This window comes from Chelonia mydas, chromosome 14, assembly GCF_015237465.2.
Source record: "Chelonia mydas isolate rCheMyd1 chromosome 14, rCheMyd1.pri.v2, whole genome shotgun sequence".
Lineage (NCBI taxonomy): Eukaryota > Metazoa > Chordata > Testudines > Cheloniidae > Chelonia > Chelonia mydas.
This window is the reverse complement of record NC_051254.2, coordinates 32,489,412-32,504,337: the sequence shown is the minus strand read 5'-3', so window position 1 is coordinate 32,504,337 and position 14,926 is coordinate 32,489,412. Positions and strand designations below refer to the sequence as shown.

Here is a 14,926-nt window from a genome sequence, read left to right as displayed (position 1 = left end):
TCTACCAATGTGATCTATGCCATCATGTGCCAGCAATGCCCCTCTGCCATGTACATTGGCCAAACCGGACAGTCTCTACGTAAAAGAATAAATGGACACAAATCAGACGTCAAGACTTATAACATTCAAAAACCAGTTGGAGAGCACTTCAATCTCTCTGGTCACTCGATTACAGACCTAAAAGTGGCAATATTACAGCAAAAAAAATTCAAAAACAGACTCCAAGGAGAGACTGCTGAATTGGAATTAATTTGCAAACTGGACACCATTAAATTAGGCTTGAATAAAGACTGGGAGTGGATGGGTCATTACACAAAGTAAAACTATGTCCCCATGTTTATTTCCCCCCCCTACTGTTCCTCACACCTTGTCAACTGCTGGAAATGGCCCACCTTGTTTATCACTACAAAAGGTGTTTGTTTGTTTTTTTCTCTGCTGCTGGTAATAGCTCACCTTACCTGACCACTCTCGTTACAGTGTGTATGGTAACACCCATTGTTTCATGTTCTCTGTGTATATAAAATTCCCCTACTGTATTTTCCACTGCATGCATCCGATGAAGTGAGCTGTAGCTTGTGAAAGCTTATGCTCAAATAAACATATTTGTGACCCCCTTGGGGTTTAGAGAGGAAGGCCCCTTCAAACCTGTCCTGGGGCAGAGGAAGTGCTGGGTGTTCCAGGGGAGGAGAGTGGAGAGAGGGAGGGACAGGGGGTGTGTGTCTGTAGATCTGGACAACAGGGCTACAGCGAGAGGCCCTCACGCAATGACAGTAGCCAAAAACTTGCCAAAAGCCCAGGAAGGACAGAGCAGCCAACTGGGAACGTCACAAGATGGGAGCCAGGAGGAGCACTGTGCCAGGAAGGACTGCCCTGAGAAGGACAAACCGGGCCTGGTGAGCAGGGCCTGGTGCCTTTCCAAAAGCGGCTAACCTTAAACTCCTGAAACCCAAGAGATACAAAATAACGGCACACACCGCCCCAGCCCTGCCACCTGGACTCTGCCTCCCTGGGGCCGGCACTAGGCTCTGGGAATGGTTCTGTGAGGGCGGTGCCACAACACACAGGCACGAAGGAGACTGTGTTTGGAGTCGCTGTAGTGACGGGGGGAGGGATTAATTCGAGCAGGCTGGCAGAGCTGTCACTGCGATGTGAGGAGAGGAGCATGTACCTTGAGGGATCACGTACGTGTCTCATTTCAGTGCTGAGGTCTGTAGGCTGTGTCAACAGAAGTGCACAGAGGTGTCTTCTTGCCACGCCATGGGGATTGTCAGCAGTCTGGTGTTCGCTGCACCTGACCTAAACCTCATGTCCTGGATACAGACCTAGCTACTCATGTGCCTTGCTGGTCACTCTGGCAGCATCTTCAGGGGTCAGGCCTCCTGCCTTTACCTGTCCTGGGGAGCGGGGAGAATTCCTCAATTCTCCTACTCTCATACCAGGTGCTGGGCTACAGGACTCTGTGTATCAACCACTGTTACCCTGTGGGTGCCAGACACAAGCCGAGATCAATCCCAGCTGGTGCCATCAGCATGGGGAGGATCAGCTATTGTCTGGCCCCAGGTGTGCACAAAAAAGTTGTAATAACCACAACATGCCGATATCACGTGATTTTTTAGGGGTGTTTGTGTATCTCATTAATTCCTTGCTCTAATGAACTCAATCTTAGCCCACAAACCCTGTCCCAGACTCCAATGTGTCACAGAAAATTTCAAAACAATCTGAGTACGTTTCTGGATTTTAGAGCCCTTAGAAAAAACAGCTGTTAAACAGTGAGCTAGAATAAACCTTAACCAGAGCAGAGCTACTGACCCACTACAATGAGACACATCAGGTGGCATCTCACAATGACCCCTCTGACTCCACTTATTACCGTGTCGAAGACGTCAAAGTACCACAAGTCACTGACCTGCCACCTGCAGTTCCAATAAAGCTTCATCATAAGAGACACTGGACTGAAAAAAACATGTGTAGTGCCCATCATCGGAGGGTCGGACATCACGTATTCTCAGGGAAACTCTCCCATCGGTGATGTCGTCTTTCAAGAGCTCAGTTCTGCCTTGATATTCCAGCATCTGCTCTCCATACTGATCCTGTCCACCACGGTACAGGTGCACGACTTCAGAGTCCTGGGATCTGAACCATCCCACCTCCATGTTCTCAGCGCTCATACTGGGGGAGAGGTGGCAGGGCAGGATGGCCAGCCCACCTAGGGACGTGGTGACTGGATGGTCAGGTCCAGTCACTGTGAACTGTGCTGTGAAATGAGTCAGAGGGAAAAGAAAATTAAATTGGAGAGGAACCAAGACAGACAGGAATGTAAGTGCAGCAGGATGCGTATTGCCAACTTTGAAGTGTTCAAAAATCAGGAGACAACCCCACCCCCTCCCCACCCAAATTATGAGATTGGCTTAAAAATAAAGAGATTTTAAAAAAATAATAAAATTGGTCTCTGCCTTCTGATTTCTGAACCTTTAAAGATGACTTGGGTCATATTTCCAAGTATTTGTCTGCACCAAGATGGACAGAAATGTACTTTAAAACAAAATGAAAGCTGAGTTTCTCAGCTAATCACAGGCCCCCGGGAGCTGTGGCTTTAAGAACCCATCAAATAGCATGAGACTTGTGACAAAGTTCTGTGAGCTGGTAACACTGAGGGGACGTCTACACTTTGAGCTGGAGCTGTAATTTCCAGTGTGGGGAGACATGCACCCTCTAGCTCTGATTGAGCTAGCATGAGGAAGTGTAGCCGTGGTGGTGTGAGCGGGGGGATGGGCTAGCTCCCCAGGTATGATCCTGCCCAGGACCCTAGGTTCATATTCAGGGAGGCTGCTCGTGCCACTGTGTCTACTCTGCCATTTATAGCACGACAGCTTGATCAGAGCTAGCGCAGGTATGTCTACCCCATCTGGAGACAGCAAGGAACAAAATTTTACATATTAAAGGGTTCAACAGTGCTAACTAATGGCTTCGTGGTGAGGGAAGCGGGGGGAGAGCTGGAATGTTGGAGGGGGAAGGGGGGCTACACATTGTGAGGGATGGTGGGGCAGGGGGTGGAGAAGGAGTCAGACTCAGCAGTTTTCTCTCACTCTCACAGTCACTGTAAGCACCAGGGAACTGTCGAGAGGCTGGGACATGGACTGTGTCTCCGATTTCTCGCACCAGCCTTGTTAGCAACTACACACTGTAAACCCTTCAAAGCACAACCATCACCCCCATTGCACTGTAACAAAATGTACAGGCAGGAGGAGGTGTGCTGAGGAATGACATAGCAACCGTGTGGCCTAGTGGAGAGACCACTGGACTGGGACTATTCCTGGCTCTGCCACTGGCTTGCTCGGTGATCTTGGGCAAGTCTCTTCACTGCTCTGTGCCTCAGTTTCCCCATCTGTAAAATGGGGATAATGAATAAAGTTCCTTGAGCTCTACTAATGAAAAGTACTTTCTAAAAGCTAGAAGCTAGTTTCTTGAACAGAAAGAGGACTCCTTGTAGTCAACATTAATGGTCATTTAGGCAGCTGTAGTCCTCACTTAGATTTGCAGTTGGTACATGACTGTAGCTAGATAATAACACAAAGTGTTATTGTGTTATTATCTAGCTACAGTCATGTACCAACTGCAAATCTAAGTGAGGACTACAGCTGCCTAAATGGCCATTAATGTTGACTACAAGGAGTCCTCTTTCTGTTCAAGAAACTAGGAAAGACACTGACAAATCGTTGCGAATGCAGAGTTAAGGTTCCCAGAGGTATCTCAGGTCCTTCCAGAAAACAGTTCAGCAAAACTCAGGGCTCTGAACACCAACAAATGCAAAGTTATGGTACAGGCCAAAGCAACCTTAACTCTGCCCTCTCTGAGAGATGATCCAATACACCCACCGAACACAGACCCGCACGCTGCCTGCGCAGATAAGGCACATCACTCAGGGATCAGGGCTTATGACAACTGTAGCACAGAGTCAAACGCCTTCTCCTTGCTAAACCCTGGTCTACACTGGGGGGGAGTCGATGTAAGTTACGCAACTTCAGCTACGAGAATAGCATAGCTGAAGTTGATGTACCTAGATTGACTTACTGCGGCATCTTCACGGTGGTGAGTCAACTGCTGCTGCTCCCCCATCGACTCTGCTTGTGCCTCACGCAGCGCTGGAGTTCCGGAGTCGATGGGAGAGCGCTCGGGGATTGATTTATCTTGTCTAGACTAGATGACTAGATAAATCGACCCCCGATATATCGATAGCTACCTGCCGATCTGGCATGTAGTGTAGGGCCTGGTCTACACTGGGTGGGGGATCGATCTAAGATACGCAACTTCAGCTACGAGAATAGCGTAGATGAAATCGATGTATCTTAGATCGACTTAGAATCACTTACTTCACGTCCTCGCGGCGCAGGATCAGCGGCTGCCGCTCCCTTGTCGACTCCGCTTCCACCTCTCGCCGTGGTGGAGTTCCGGAGTCGACGGCAGAGCGATCGGGGATCGATTTATCGCGTCGACACTAGACACGATAAATCGATCCCCGATAGATCGATCACTACCCGCTGATCCGGCAGGTAGTGTAGACATGGCCTAGAAAACTTGTTTTTAGGGGAGCTGCTCTGAACAGGAGCTACCAGCTCTGTTCTACACTGAGCTACTGCCCAGAAACAGCCCCACACTTGCCACATTTTACAAGACCTTCATCCCTTTTAACAGCCCCTTCACCCTCACTCTGCATCAATGAAGGTTTTTGTCAGTGAATGTGCCAGGAGGAGCACAGGGGGGACACTCTCACACTAGCAGGAAGGGGCAGAGAGGAGGCTGGTGCTAGATTAAAGCAAGGACCATAAGGGAAGTGGAGACACCAAATCCAGGGGAGAAATCCAGGCCGCACTGAAGCCAATGGGAGTTTTCACCCAGGGGTTTGGCTGGCAGGAGTCCACCGGACAGCGTTAGGAGGAGGGATATTCTGGGTGTGCCCTGAGCTGCGGGGGTGTCCAGTGGGGGTGACCCTGGAAGGGGTGACATGGTCACTTCTCTCTGTATGTGCGAGGAGCTGCAGGGCAGCAGAGCTCTGTGTGAGAACAGGCAGCAAACCCAGCGAGGAGGCCGGAGCTCCTACCTGACACCAGCCTGTGAACCTGGAGAGTGAGGCAGAGAGCGACGTAGCCGGGCAGAGCGGAGCTCACTGTGGAGCCGGGAGAGAATGAAGGAACCTTTCCCATCATCGTAGCTGGGTCTGGGAACAGAAGAAACAAACAAAATCAGATGTGCAGTGATTGGCACAAGGGTTGGCTCATCCTGGTGTGCAATGCCTGGAGTTGGGAAGGGATTCTCCCCATAGCTCTAGTTTGCACTAGCTCTAAGCAGGGTCAAACATCATTGAGGTTAAAATGCCAGCCGTAGCTGGCAGCCCGTCTGCACTAGCGCTTGCTCCCTGGAGCTGCACCTGTGCTAAGGTTAATGATTATTCCAGAATAAATCCATATGTGGACACTCTAATTTCAGAGCAAGAATGCCTTGTTTGTGTGTTAGCCCACTTCGGCAGTGCATTGGGTAAACAGGAACAATGCAATTGTCTTCTGGAATAAGAGTGTTGTATAAATTTAGTGGTAATATAGGGTATGTCTACACTTTCAGTTGACCCAGACTCTGAGATTTACTGCTGCGAGTCTTTTTATTGCTGTGTGGACGTATCCATAGGGGCCCAAAGAGTCAAAGGTGTTAACATGACCCAGTCACTGTGCAATATTAAACAGTTAAAATGGGCTTGTATTTGGTATACAGAGACCTCAGCCTGCTTAGCACCATGGCAAATGCACCATAACAAATGTTTTCAATCTTTTATTAAAGATATCGAAAAAGAAGGAAAAATAGTGAATGCATTTGAAGTATAAAATATTAAATTAGACTTTCATTTAACAACATCCCTGGCGTCCTTTCCCTTTAGCTGGAGAGAGTTTTTAAAAGGAAAAAGCCTCTTAGCCCTGGTCTACACTACGAGTTTAGGTCGAATTTAGCAGCGTTAGATTGATTTAACCCTGCACCCGTCCACATGATGAAGCCATTTACTTCGACTTAAAGGGCTCTTAAAATCGATTTCTGTACTCCTCCCCCGACGAGGGGATTAGCACTGAAATCAACCTTGCCGGGTCGAATTTGGGGTAGTGTGGTCACAATTTGATGGTATTGCCCTCCGGGAGCTGTCCCAGAGTGCTCCATTGTGACTGCTCTGGACAACGCTCTCAACTCAGATGCACTGGCCAGATAGACAGGAAAAGGCCCGCGAACTTTTGAATCTCATTTCCTGTTTGGCCAGCGTGGCAAGCTGCAGGTGAGTGCAGATCTCATCAGCAGAGGTGACCATGATGGAGTCCCAGAATTGCAAAAGAGCTCCAGCATGGACCGAACGGGAGGTAGGGGATCTGATCGCTGTATGGGGAGATGAATCCGTGCTATCAGAACTCCGTTCCAAAAGACGAAATGCCCAAACATTTGAAAAAATCTCCAAGAGCATGAAGGACAGAGGCTATAACAGGGACCCGCAGCAGTGCCACGTGAAACTTAAGGAGCTCAGGCAAGCCTACCAAAAAACCAAAGAGGCAAACGGCCGCTCGGGGTCAGAGCCCCAGACATGCCTCTTCTAAGATGAGCTGCATGCCATTCTAGGGGGTGCAGCCACCACTACCCCACCCCTGTGCTTTGACTCCATCAATGGATTATCACACAACAGGGTTGAAGATAGCGCACAGCAAGCAAGCGGAGAAACTGTTTTCCCCGAGAGCCAGGAACTGTTTCTCACCCTGGACCTGGAGCCAGTACCCCCCCGAACCCACCCAAGGTGGGCTCCCGGACCCGCCAGGTGGAGAAGGGACCTCTGGTGAGTGTACCTTTGTAAATATAATACATGGTTTAAAAGCAAGCGTGTTTAATGATTAATTTGCGGCCAGTACAGCTACTGGAAAAGTCTGTTAACGTGTCTGGGGATGGAGTGGAAATCCTCCAGGGACATCTACATAAAGCTCTCCTGGATGTACTCCCAAAGCCTTTGCAAAAGGTTTCTGGGGAGGGCAGCCTTATTCCGTCCTCCATGGTAGGACAATTTACCACGCCAGGCCAGTAGCACATAGTCTGGAGTCATTGCATAACAAAGCATGGCAGCGTATGGTCCTGGTGTTTGCTGGCATTCAAGCAACATCAGTTCTTAATCTCTCTGTGTTATCCTCAGGAGAGAGATATCATTCATGGTCATCTGGTTGAAATAGGGTAATTTTATTAAGGGAACATGCAGAGGTGGCCGTTCCTGCTGGGCTGTTTGCCTGTGGCTGAACAGAAATCTTCCCAGCTGTTAGCCACGCGGTGGGGAGAGGGGTGGAGCGATCATCCCAGAGAATTGGGTGTGTGTGTGTGGGGGGGGGGGAGTGTTAGTTGGGTTTGTGCTGTACGTTAACCTGAAAACTGCAGCCCCTCCTTTTAAAGGGCCAACCGAACGGCTGTTTGGTATGGGAAATGAGGGGGCTGCTGTTTGAAACCATTCCCACATGTTATGAAGGTTAAAGAAGCCAAAAGACTGTAGCTTACCATGGCTACCTGCAAGCCGAATTCTGTTGCCCGCCAGCCCTGCATGTGTGATCTCTCACACCAAACCGGCAGACCCTCAATATAAGAGGCAAAATGCGACTTTGTACCGAATGCACATGTGCTATGTAATGTTAACAGCAAGGTTCACCCTGAAAGAATCTACCCATTCTTCTCTAAAATGTGTCTTTTTAACCACTAATCTCCCTTTTTTTCCTCCCGCAGCTGCAAATGTTTCAGCGCTCACACTATCGTCTCCTTCCCAGAGGCTAGCGAAGATTAGAAGGCCAAAAAAAAGCACTCATGATGAAATGTTCTCTGAGCTCATTCAGTCCTCTCACACTGAAAGAGCCCAGCAGAATGCATGCAGGCAAGCAATGTCAGAGTCCAGGAAAGCACAATATGAACACGAGGACAGGTGGTGGGTTGAAGATAATAAGTGGTGGGTTGAAGATGATAGATGGCGACAGCTTGCTGACAGAAGGCAGGAGTCAATGCTGAGGCTACTGGAGGATCAAACTCATATGCTCTGGTGTATGGTTGAGGTGCAGGAAAGGCAGCATGAGCACAGACTGCCGCTACAGCCCCTGTGGTAACCAACCACCCTCCTCCCCAAGTTCCATAGCCTTTTCACCCAGACACCCAAGAACACGGTGGGGGGCCTCCTGGAACCTAACCACTCCACCCCAGAGGATTGCCCAAGCAACAGAAAGCTGGCATTCAATAAGTTTTAAAGTGCAGTGTGGCCTTGTCCTTCCCTCCTCCCCCACCTCTCCCGGGCTACCTTGGCAGTTATCCCCCTATTTGTATCATGAATTAATAAAGAATGCATGAATGTGAAGCAACAATGACTTTATTGCCTCTGCAAGTGGTGATCGAAGCTGGGAGGGGAGGGTGGTTAGCTTACAGGGAAGTAGAGTGAACCAAGGGGACGGGTTTTCATCAAGGAGAAACAAACAGAACTGTCACACCGTAGCCTGGCCAGTCATGAAACTGGTTTTCAAAGCTTCTCTGATGCGCAGCGCACCCTCCTGTACTCTTCTAACTGCCCTGGTGTCTGGCTGTGCGTAATCAGTGGCCAGGAGATTTGCCTCAACCTCCCACCCTGCCATAAACGTCTCCCCCTTACTCTCACAGATATTGTGGAGCTCACTGCAAGCAGTAATAACAATGGGAATATTAGTTTCACTGAGGTCTAAGCGAGTCAGTAAACTGTGCCAGCGCGCCTTTAAACGTCCAAATGCACATTCTACCACCATTCTGCACTTGCTCAGCCTGTAGTTGAACAGCTCCTGACTACTGTCCAGGCTGCCTGTGTATGGCTTTATGAGCCATGGCATTAAGGGGTAGGCTGGGTCCCCAAGGATAACTATAGGCATTTCAACATCCCCAACGGTTATTTTCTGCCCTTGCTGCAGCTGTTGAAACAGAAGAGAGTTCCTGAAGATGCGAGCGTCATGTACCTTTCCCGGCCATCCCACGTTGATGTTGGTGAAACATCCCTTGTGATCCACCAGTGCTTGCAGCACCACTGAAAAGTACCCCTTGCGGTTTATGTACTCGCTGCCTTGGTGCTCTGGTGCCAAGATAGGGATTTGGGTTCCGTCTATGGCCCCACCACAGTTAGGGAATCCCATTGCAGCAAAGCCATCCACTATGACCTGCACATTTCCCAGGGTCACTACCCTTAATAGCAGCAGCTCAGAGCGCTTCAGGGCAGTGGAAAGCAAGCCACAAAGTTCCATGAAAGTGCTCTTATGCATGCGAAAGTTTCGCATCCATTGGGAATTGTCCCAGACCTGCAACACTATGCGGTCCCACCAGTCTGTGCTTGTTTCCCGGGCTCAGAATCGGCATTCCACGGCATGAACCTGCCCCATTAGTACCATGATGTCCACATTGCCGGGGCCCGTACTTTGAGAGACGTCTGTGTCCATGTCCTCATCACTCTCCTCACCGCGCTGCAGTTGCCTACTCACCTGCTTTTGCAGGTCTGGTTCTGCATATACTGCTGGATAATGCATGTGGTGTTCAGAACGGTCATAACGGCCGCAGTGATCTGAGCGGGCTCCATGCTTGCTGTGTTATGGCGTCTGCAGGAGAGCGGGAGAGCAGAGTGGCAGCGGCAGGTAGATGACGATGCTGACAGAAATATAGCGCCCACATGGAAAAAGGCACAAAACAATTGTCGGCCATTGCTTTCATGGAGGGAGGGGGGAGCAAGGGGTAGTCTGGCAGCAGATGTTGCAGTACGACTGCTAACTGTCGTCATCTCCTGGGTGCTTGCGGTACTGCTGGCTGGGAGAGCAGCCTGAGGCAGAATGGCCACCTCAAAGATTGAACTCACAACCCTGGGTTTAGTAGGCCAATACTCAAACCACTGCGCTATCCCTCTACCAATATTCCAGGCCAGACTGAATCTCCATTAGACAAAACTTAAAGAAGAGAATGACCTGAGTCACTCCCATTTATGCCCAGGCGCCCCTGACAGACCTCACTGAGGTCTGCCAGGAGTACCCATGTCTGCCCAGGCGCCCCGACAGACCTCACTGAGATCTGCCAGGAGCACCCATGTCTGCCCAGGCACCCCGACCGACCTCACCGAGGCTGGCCAAGAGCACCCAGGAGATGACGAGGACCGCTACCAGTCGTAATGCACCATCTGCTGCCACAAGGCAATGAGCTGCTGCTGTGTAGCAATGCAGTCCCGTGTCTGCCAGCACCCAGGAGACATACGGTGATGGTGAGCTGAGCGGGCTCCATGCTTGCTGTGGTATGGCGTCTGCACGGGTAACCCAGGAAAAAAGGCGCGAAACGATTGTCTGCCGTTGCTTTCACGGAGGGAGGGAGGGAGGGCCTGACGACATGTACCCAGAACCACCCGCAACAATGTTTTTTGCCCCATCAGGCATTGGGATCTCAACCCAGAATTCCAATGGGTGGCAGAGACTGCAGGAACTGTGGGATAGCTACCCACAGTACAACACTCCGGAAGTCGACGCTAGCCTCGGTACTGTGGATGCACTCCGCCGACTTAATGGTCTTAATGGTCTTAAGTGCGGACACATACAATCCACTGTATAAAATCGATTTCTAAAAAATTGACTTCTATAAATTCGACCTAATTTCGTAGTGTAGACGTAGCCTTAGGGCTGGTCTACGCTACAAGCTTAGGTCGACGTATTCAGCATTAGGTCAAATTTATAATGTGTGTGTTTACACTGCCGAGTCCCTCCCGTCGACCTAAAGGCTTTTAAAATCGACTCCTGTACTCCACATGAATGAGTGGAGTAAAGCCAGAGGCAACATTCATGCCTCGAATTAAGGGGAGTGTAAACACTGTGTATTGTAATTCGGAGTTAATGGCCTCCAGGTGATGACCCAGAGCCCTCCAGTGAGCACTTTGAATGTGGGGAGGGATAGCTCAGTGGTTTCAGCATTGGCCTGCTAAACCCAGGGTTGTGAGTTCAATCCTTGAGGGGGTCATTTAGGGATCTGGGGCAAAAATTGGGGATTGGTCCTGCTTTGAGCAGGGGGTTGGACTAGATGACCTCCTGAGGTCCCTTCCAACCCTGATTCTATAAACTCCAATGCTCTTCAGCCAGGCAAGCAGGAAAAGCCCTGGGGAACTTTAGAATGTTCATTCCCTGCTGGAGCAGCGTGGAGAGCTCACCAGCACAGCTCAACATGCCTGCCCAGACGCACAAATTCACTCCAGCATGGATCGTTCAGGAGATGCTGAATCTGATTGCTGCGGGGGTGGAGGGAAGCGTTTGTCCAGGCAGAGTCTGAACCAGCAAAAGAAACACTGATATCTATGCCAAAATTGCACAGGGCATGATGGATAAGGGCTACACCAGGGACACACAGCAGTGCCACGTGGAAATAAAGGCGCTTAGACAAGCGTTCCACAGGACAAGGCTGGCGAACAGCCACTCTGGTTCTGAGCCACAGACGTGGGAGACTGACAACATGCACCCATAACCACCCGCAACAATGTTTTCATCCCATGAGGCATTGGGACCCTAGCCCAGAATTCCAATCTGCTGCAGGGACTGTGCGATAGCTACCCACTGTGCATCACTCCTTGAGTTGATGCAACCCCTGGCAGTGAGGGTGTGCTCCATCGACCACAGCCACCTAGTGGGGACATGCAAAATCACATTTGTTAAATTGGATGCTCAAAGTCGAATTAAATAAAATCGACCTAATTTTGTAGTGTAGACATGTCAGTCTCTTAGATGCTAATAAATTATGGGAATAAAGATGGTGAGCTGAAGAACAGCTCCGTGTGTCTCGAAAGCCTGTCTCTCTAATAACCTGGGACCGACATGGCAAACATGTGAATAACTGCTTTGTGAGGAAAAGAGAAGAAGTTACTGACATGGGCTGACTCTGTTGTTGTTGTTGCTGTTGTTGATAAAGTCCAGTCATGTTTGCTAAGAAGACAAAACAAGATAAACACACACAGAAGGGGAGAGACAACCGGAGTGTCTCTAGAGAGCTTCTATCTCGGGCGCTGCCCCTCACTTGCAATTTCACTGCTGGAGAAACACACGCCCAGCACATGGTGGGACCTGGGCTCTGAGACCTGGCAACTTGTCCCAGCAGCAAGCTGTTCAGGGCATTGCTTTTAGCTGCCTCTCTCATAACCAGGGCTGTCCTTAGGATTTACGGGGCCCTTTGCAGGATTATAAAATGGTGCCCCAGTGTGTCGAGGGGGCACAACCCCTGCACAAAACCTGCTCAGGGGCCAGGTTGTGCCAAGCCAGCCCACCCGCTCGCCCACCCCACAGGCAGAGCCCCTCGGCTGCTGGCCAGAGCTGGTCCCCTGCAGGCTGTGCAGAGAGAGAGAGAGGCCAGGTGAGTGGAGTGAACCCGCCATGACTCACGACTATGCTCCCCTCTCTCTTGTCTCAGCCTGGCTCCTCCACCCATTGCCACGTACCTGCTACCGGCTGATTTGTGCAGGGCCAGCACTGCTGACACCCAGCTCGGGCCAGTAGGGAGCAGGGAGGGGACAGACGGCTGGCAGCACACTCACAGACAGGCCTGCTCCCCCTCCTGCACCCCTAATCCCTGCACCCCTTTACTGCTAACCCCTGCATCCCCCTCCTGCACCTGTGTGGGGAAAGTGACCTGGATGCACAAAGCAGCTGGCATTGCTGCTCACTCCCCCCCAGGACTGCTGCTCCTCTGCCCCGTGCACCCCTGGGGGGCTGTGATAGGAGAGGCGAGGAGCAACATCAGGGCTCCCTGCATCCAGGTCACTTTCCCCGCCTGGGCTGCGTAAGTGGAGAGCAGAGAGCAGTAGCTCCTGATGCCTCCTAGCACAGCCCAGGTGCGGAAAGTGACCTGGATGCACGGGGCCCTGGGGTGTGTGTGTGTAAAACCAGCTAACAAAGCTGGCCAACACACCAGCCATGTGCTGCCCCCACTAAGAGGGAACCATCCCATTATCTCATCCATCACATTTCTCATAGGAAAGACCAGGGTTTGAATTATATTTTTGCATGAAACTGGGGCAAATTTAAAAACTGCTTAAAACATTAAAAAAAATAAAAAATATGAAAAACTCTATTACATTGTATTTACAGTATCATTATTCATACCAGATTTGCTAGTCCTCCCCTCCCCCGTCCCCCCTCAGGCAGAGAGGCACAGAGATTAGGATCAGGACCAGCTGTGCCCCCAAAAGACCAGGTCAACCCTCCAAACTGGACCCGACCCACATCTCTCCCCAGACCAAACTGGACCTGACCCTCCCTAAACCAGGGATGCTGGTGGGGGAATGGAGCAGGGGGAACTGGGTCTCCACAGGGGTGCTGGTGGAGGGGATGTGGCAGCGTGAACTAGGGGAGGTCCAGTCTCCCCCATGGGTGCTGGTGGGGGAGCATGGGGCAGAGGGAATTGGGTCTCCACCAGGGGTGCTGGGGGGGATGGGTCAGGGGGAACTGGGTCTCCCCCAGGGGCGCTGATGGGAGTGATGGGGCAGGGGGAACTGGAGGATGGTGCAGGGGGAACTGGGTCTCCCCCAGGGGCACTGGTGGGGGGGATGGGGCAGGGGGAACTGGGTCTCCCCCAGGGGTGCTGGTGGGGCTGATGGGGCAGAGGGAACTGGGTCTCCCCCAGAGGCGCTGGTGGGGGTAGTTGGTAGTTGGGGGTGCTGGTTCCTCTGGGTGGAAGCCAGGCTGTCACCAGGCCCATCCTCGCCTGCCCTGTCTTCTTTGTCTCTCCATTCCAGCAGAGCTCTGTGTCTGCGTACCCTGCTCTTCCTAACCTAACCCTGACACCTCCCCTCTTTGCTCTCCAGACACAGCCATGTTGTGCTCCCATGTTCAGCTTCCCTTGCAGCTAGGTGTTAATATTTAGTTATTGTGGTTTCTGTTGTCTCTATAGGGTAGGCCATTCCAGCGTGTTGATTCTAGCCCAGAAAGTCCTAGCAGCTCTATGTCTGAGATACCTACCTTCCTCCCCCATGTCCCAGGGAGAAAATCAATTCTTTCCCTCAATGGATAGCGCTGCCAAGGTGATAGGTACAGAGTCATACAGATAGTTCATAAAAATATTACAGACAATTCCCACTTTGTCACATCTCTTTCCCCTTTGACATCATACTGAGCGAGATCTCTTCAACCAGTGACTTGGGAATGTTCATATCTCCTGCTACCTTGGGACTCAGATGCCTTCCAAGTCCAGGTAAAACCACAGATGTTTTCCATAGATGCCAAAACCAATTTCCCATCCATATGGTAACTTTTCTACCAGGCAATTTCAAGAGTCTTACAGCACAGACTTTCATTACTCAAACAGACCGTTTTCATAACACAGTTCAGAGCAGTTTCACACCCTTCCTTGGGTCTTATCTTTTGGATGACACTAGCAGGGTGCACATGGGGAGTTTTCATGGGCCTTCTGCCACCCCAATGCCTTGAGGGTTGAAACCGAGACAGGAACCTGCCACTACCCCCTCCCACTCATCTTCCAGGGAGTGAGGAGGGCCGTGAACCCACCTTCCTCCATATGTCAGCCAACTTGGCTGCAGCCTTGGGGTGTCTTTACCCGTTGGTTGGGGTAGGGAGTGACCCTCTGAGTATTTGGGAGGATCGGAGTAGGGAAAATGCTCAGAGGCAGAAAAATATATACCTGTAAACTGTTACTACAAAAATTTAGGTACCAAGTGATTGTAGGCACTGCAGGGTTTGGCCGCAGTTGAGCAGGGTTTTGTGAATCCCAGTGTGCCCTGATTCTGGGATTTTTTTCTCGGTACTTAAAGTGACAGGCACCTAAATCCTCTTATGAATCCATCCAGTGGTAAGGAAGGGGAGCCACACACGGCCAATAACATCACTTAAGGAAGCGATTCACTAAC

At 50.7% G+C, this 14,926-nt stretch overlaps 2 protein-coding genes across 7 annotated transcripts in view; both read right to left on the bottom strand.

The window, feature by feature from the left end:
• LOC102945825 (zinc finger protein 436) overlaps positions 1 to 14,926 on the bottom strand; it is a 1,196,575-nt gene that overhangs the window by 339,163 nt on the left and 842,486 nt on the right. The window lies entirely within an intron of this gene.
• LOC102940142 (butyrophilin subfamily 1 member A1) overlaps positions 1 to 14,926 on the bottom strand; it is a 62,606-nt gene that overhangs the window by 47,048 nt on the left and 632 nt on the right. For all 5 annotated transcript variants that reach the window (XR_006285880.1, XM_037913564.2, XM_043528774.1 and 2 more), the window contains exons 2-3: positions 5,099 to 5,215; positions 1,907 to 2,254 (exon numbers count right to left, since the gene is read on the bottom strand). Coding sequence is in view for 4 of the 5 variants with exons in the window: in XM_037913564.2 (XP_037769492.1) it covers positions 1,907 to 2,254; positions 5,099 to 5,204 (454 nt within the window). In the remaining variant the exon portion in view is untranslated. The remainder of the gene's footprint in view (positions 1 to 1,906; positions 2,255 to 5,098; positions 5,216 to 14,926) is intronic.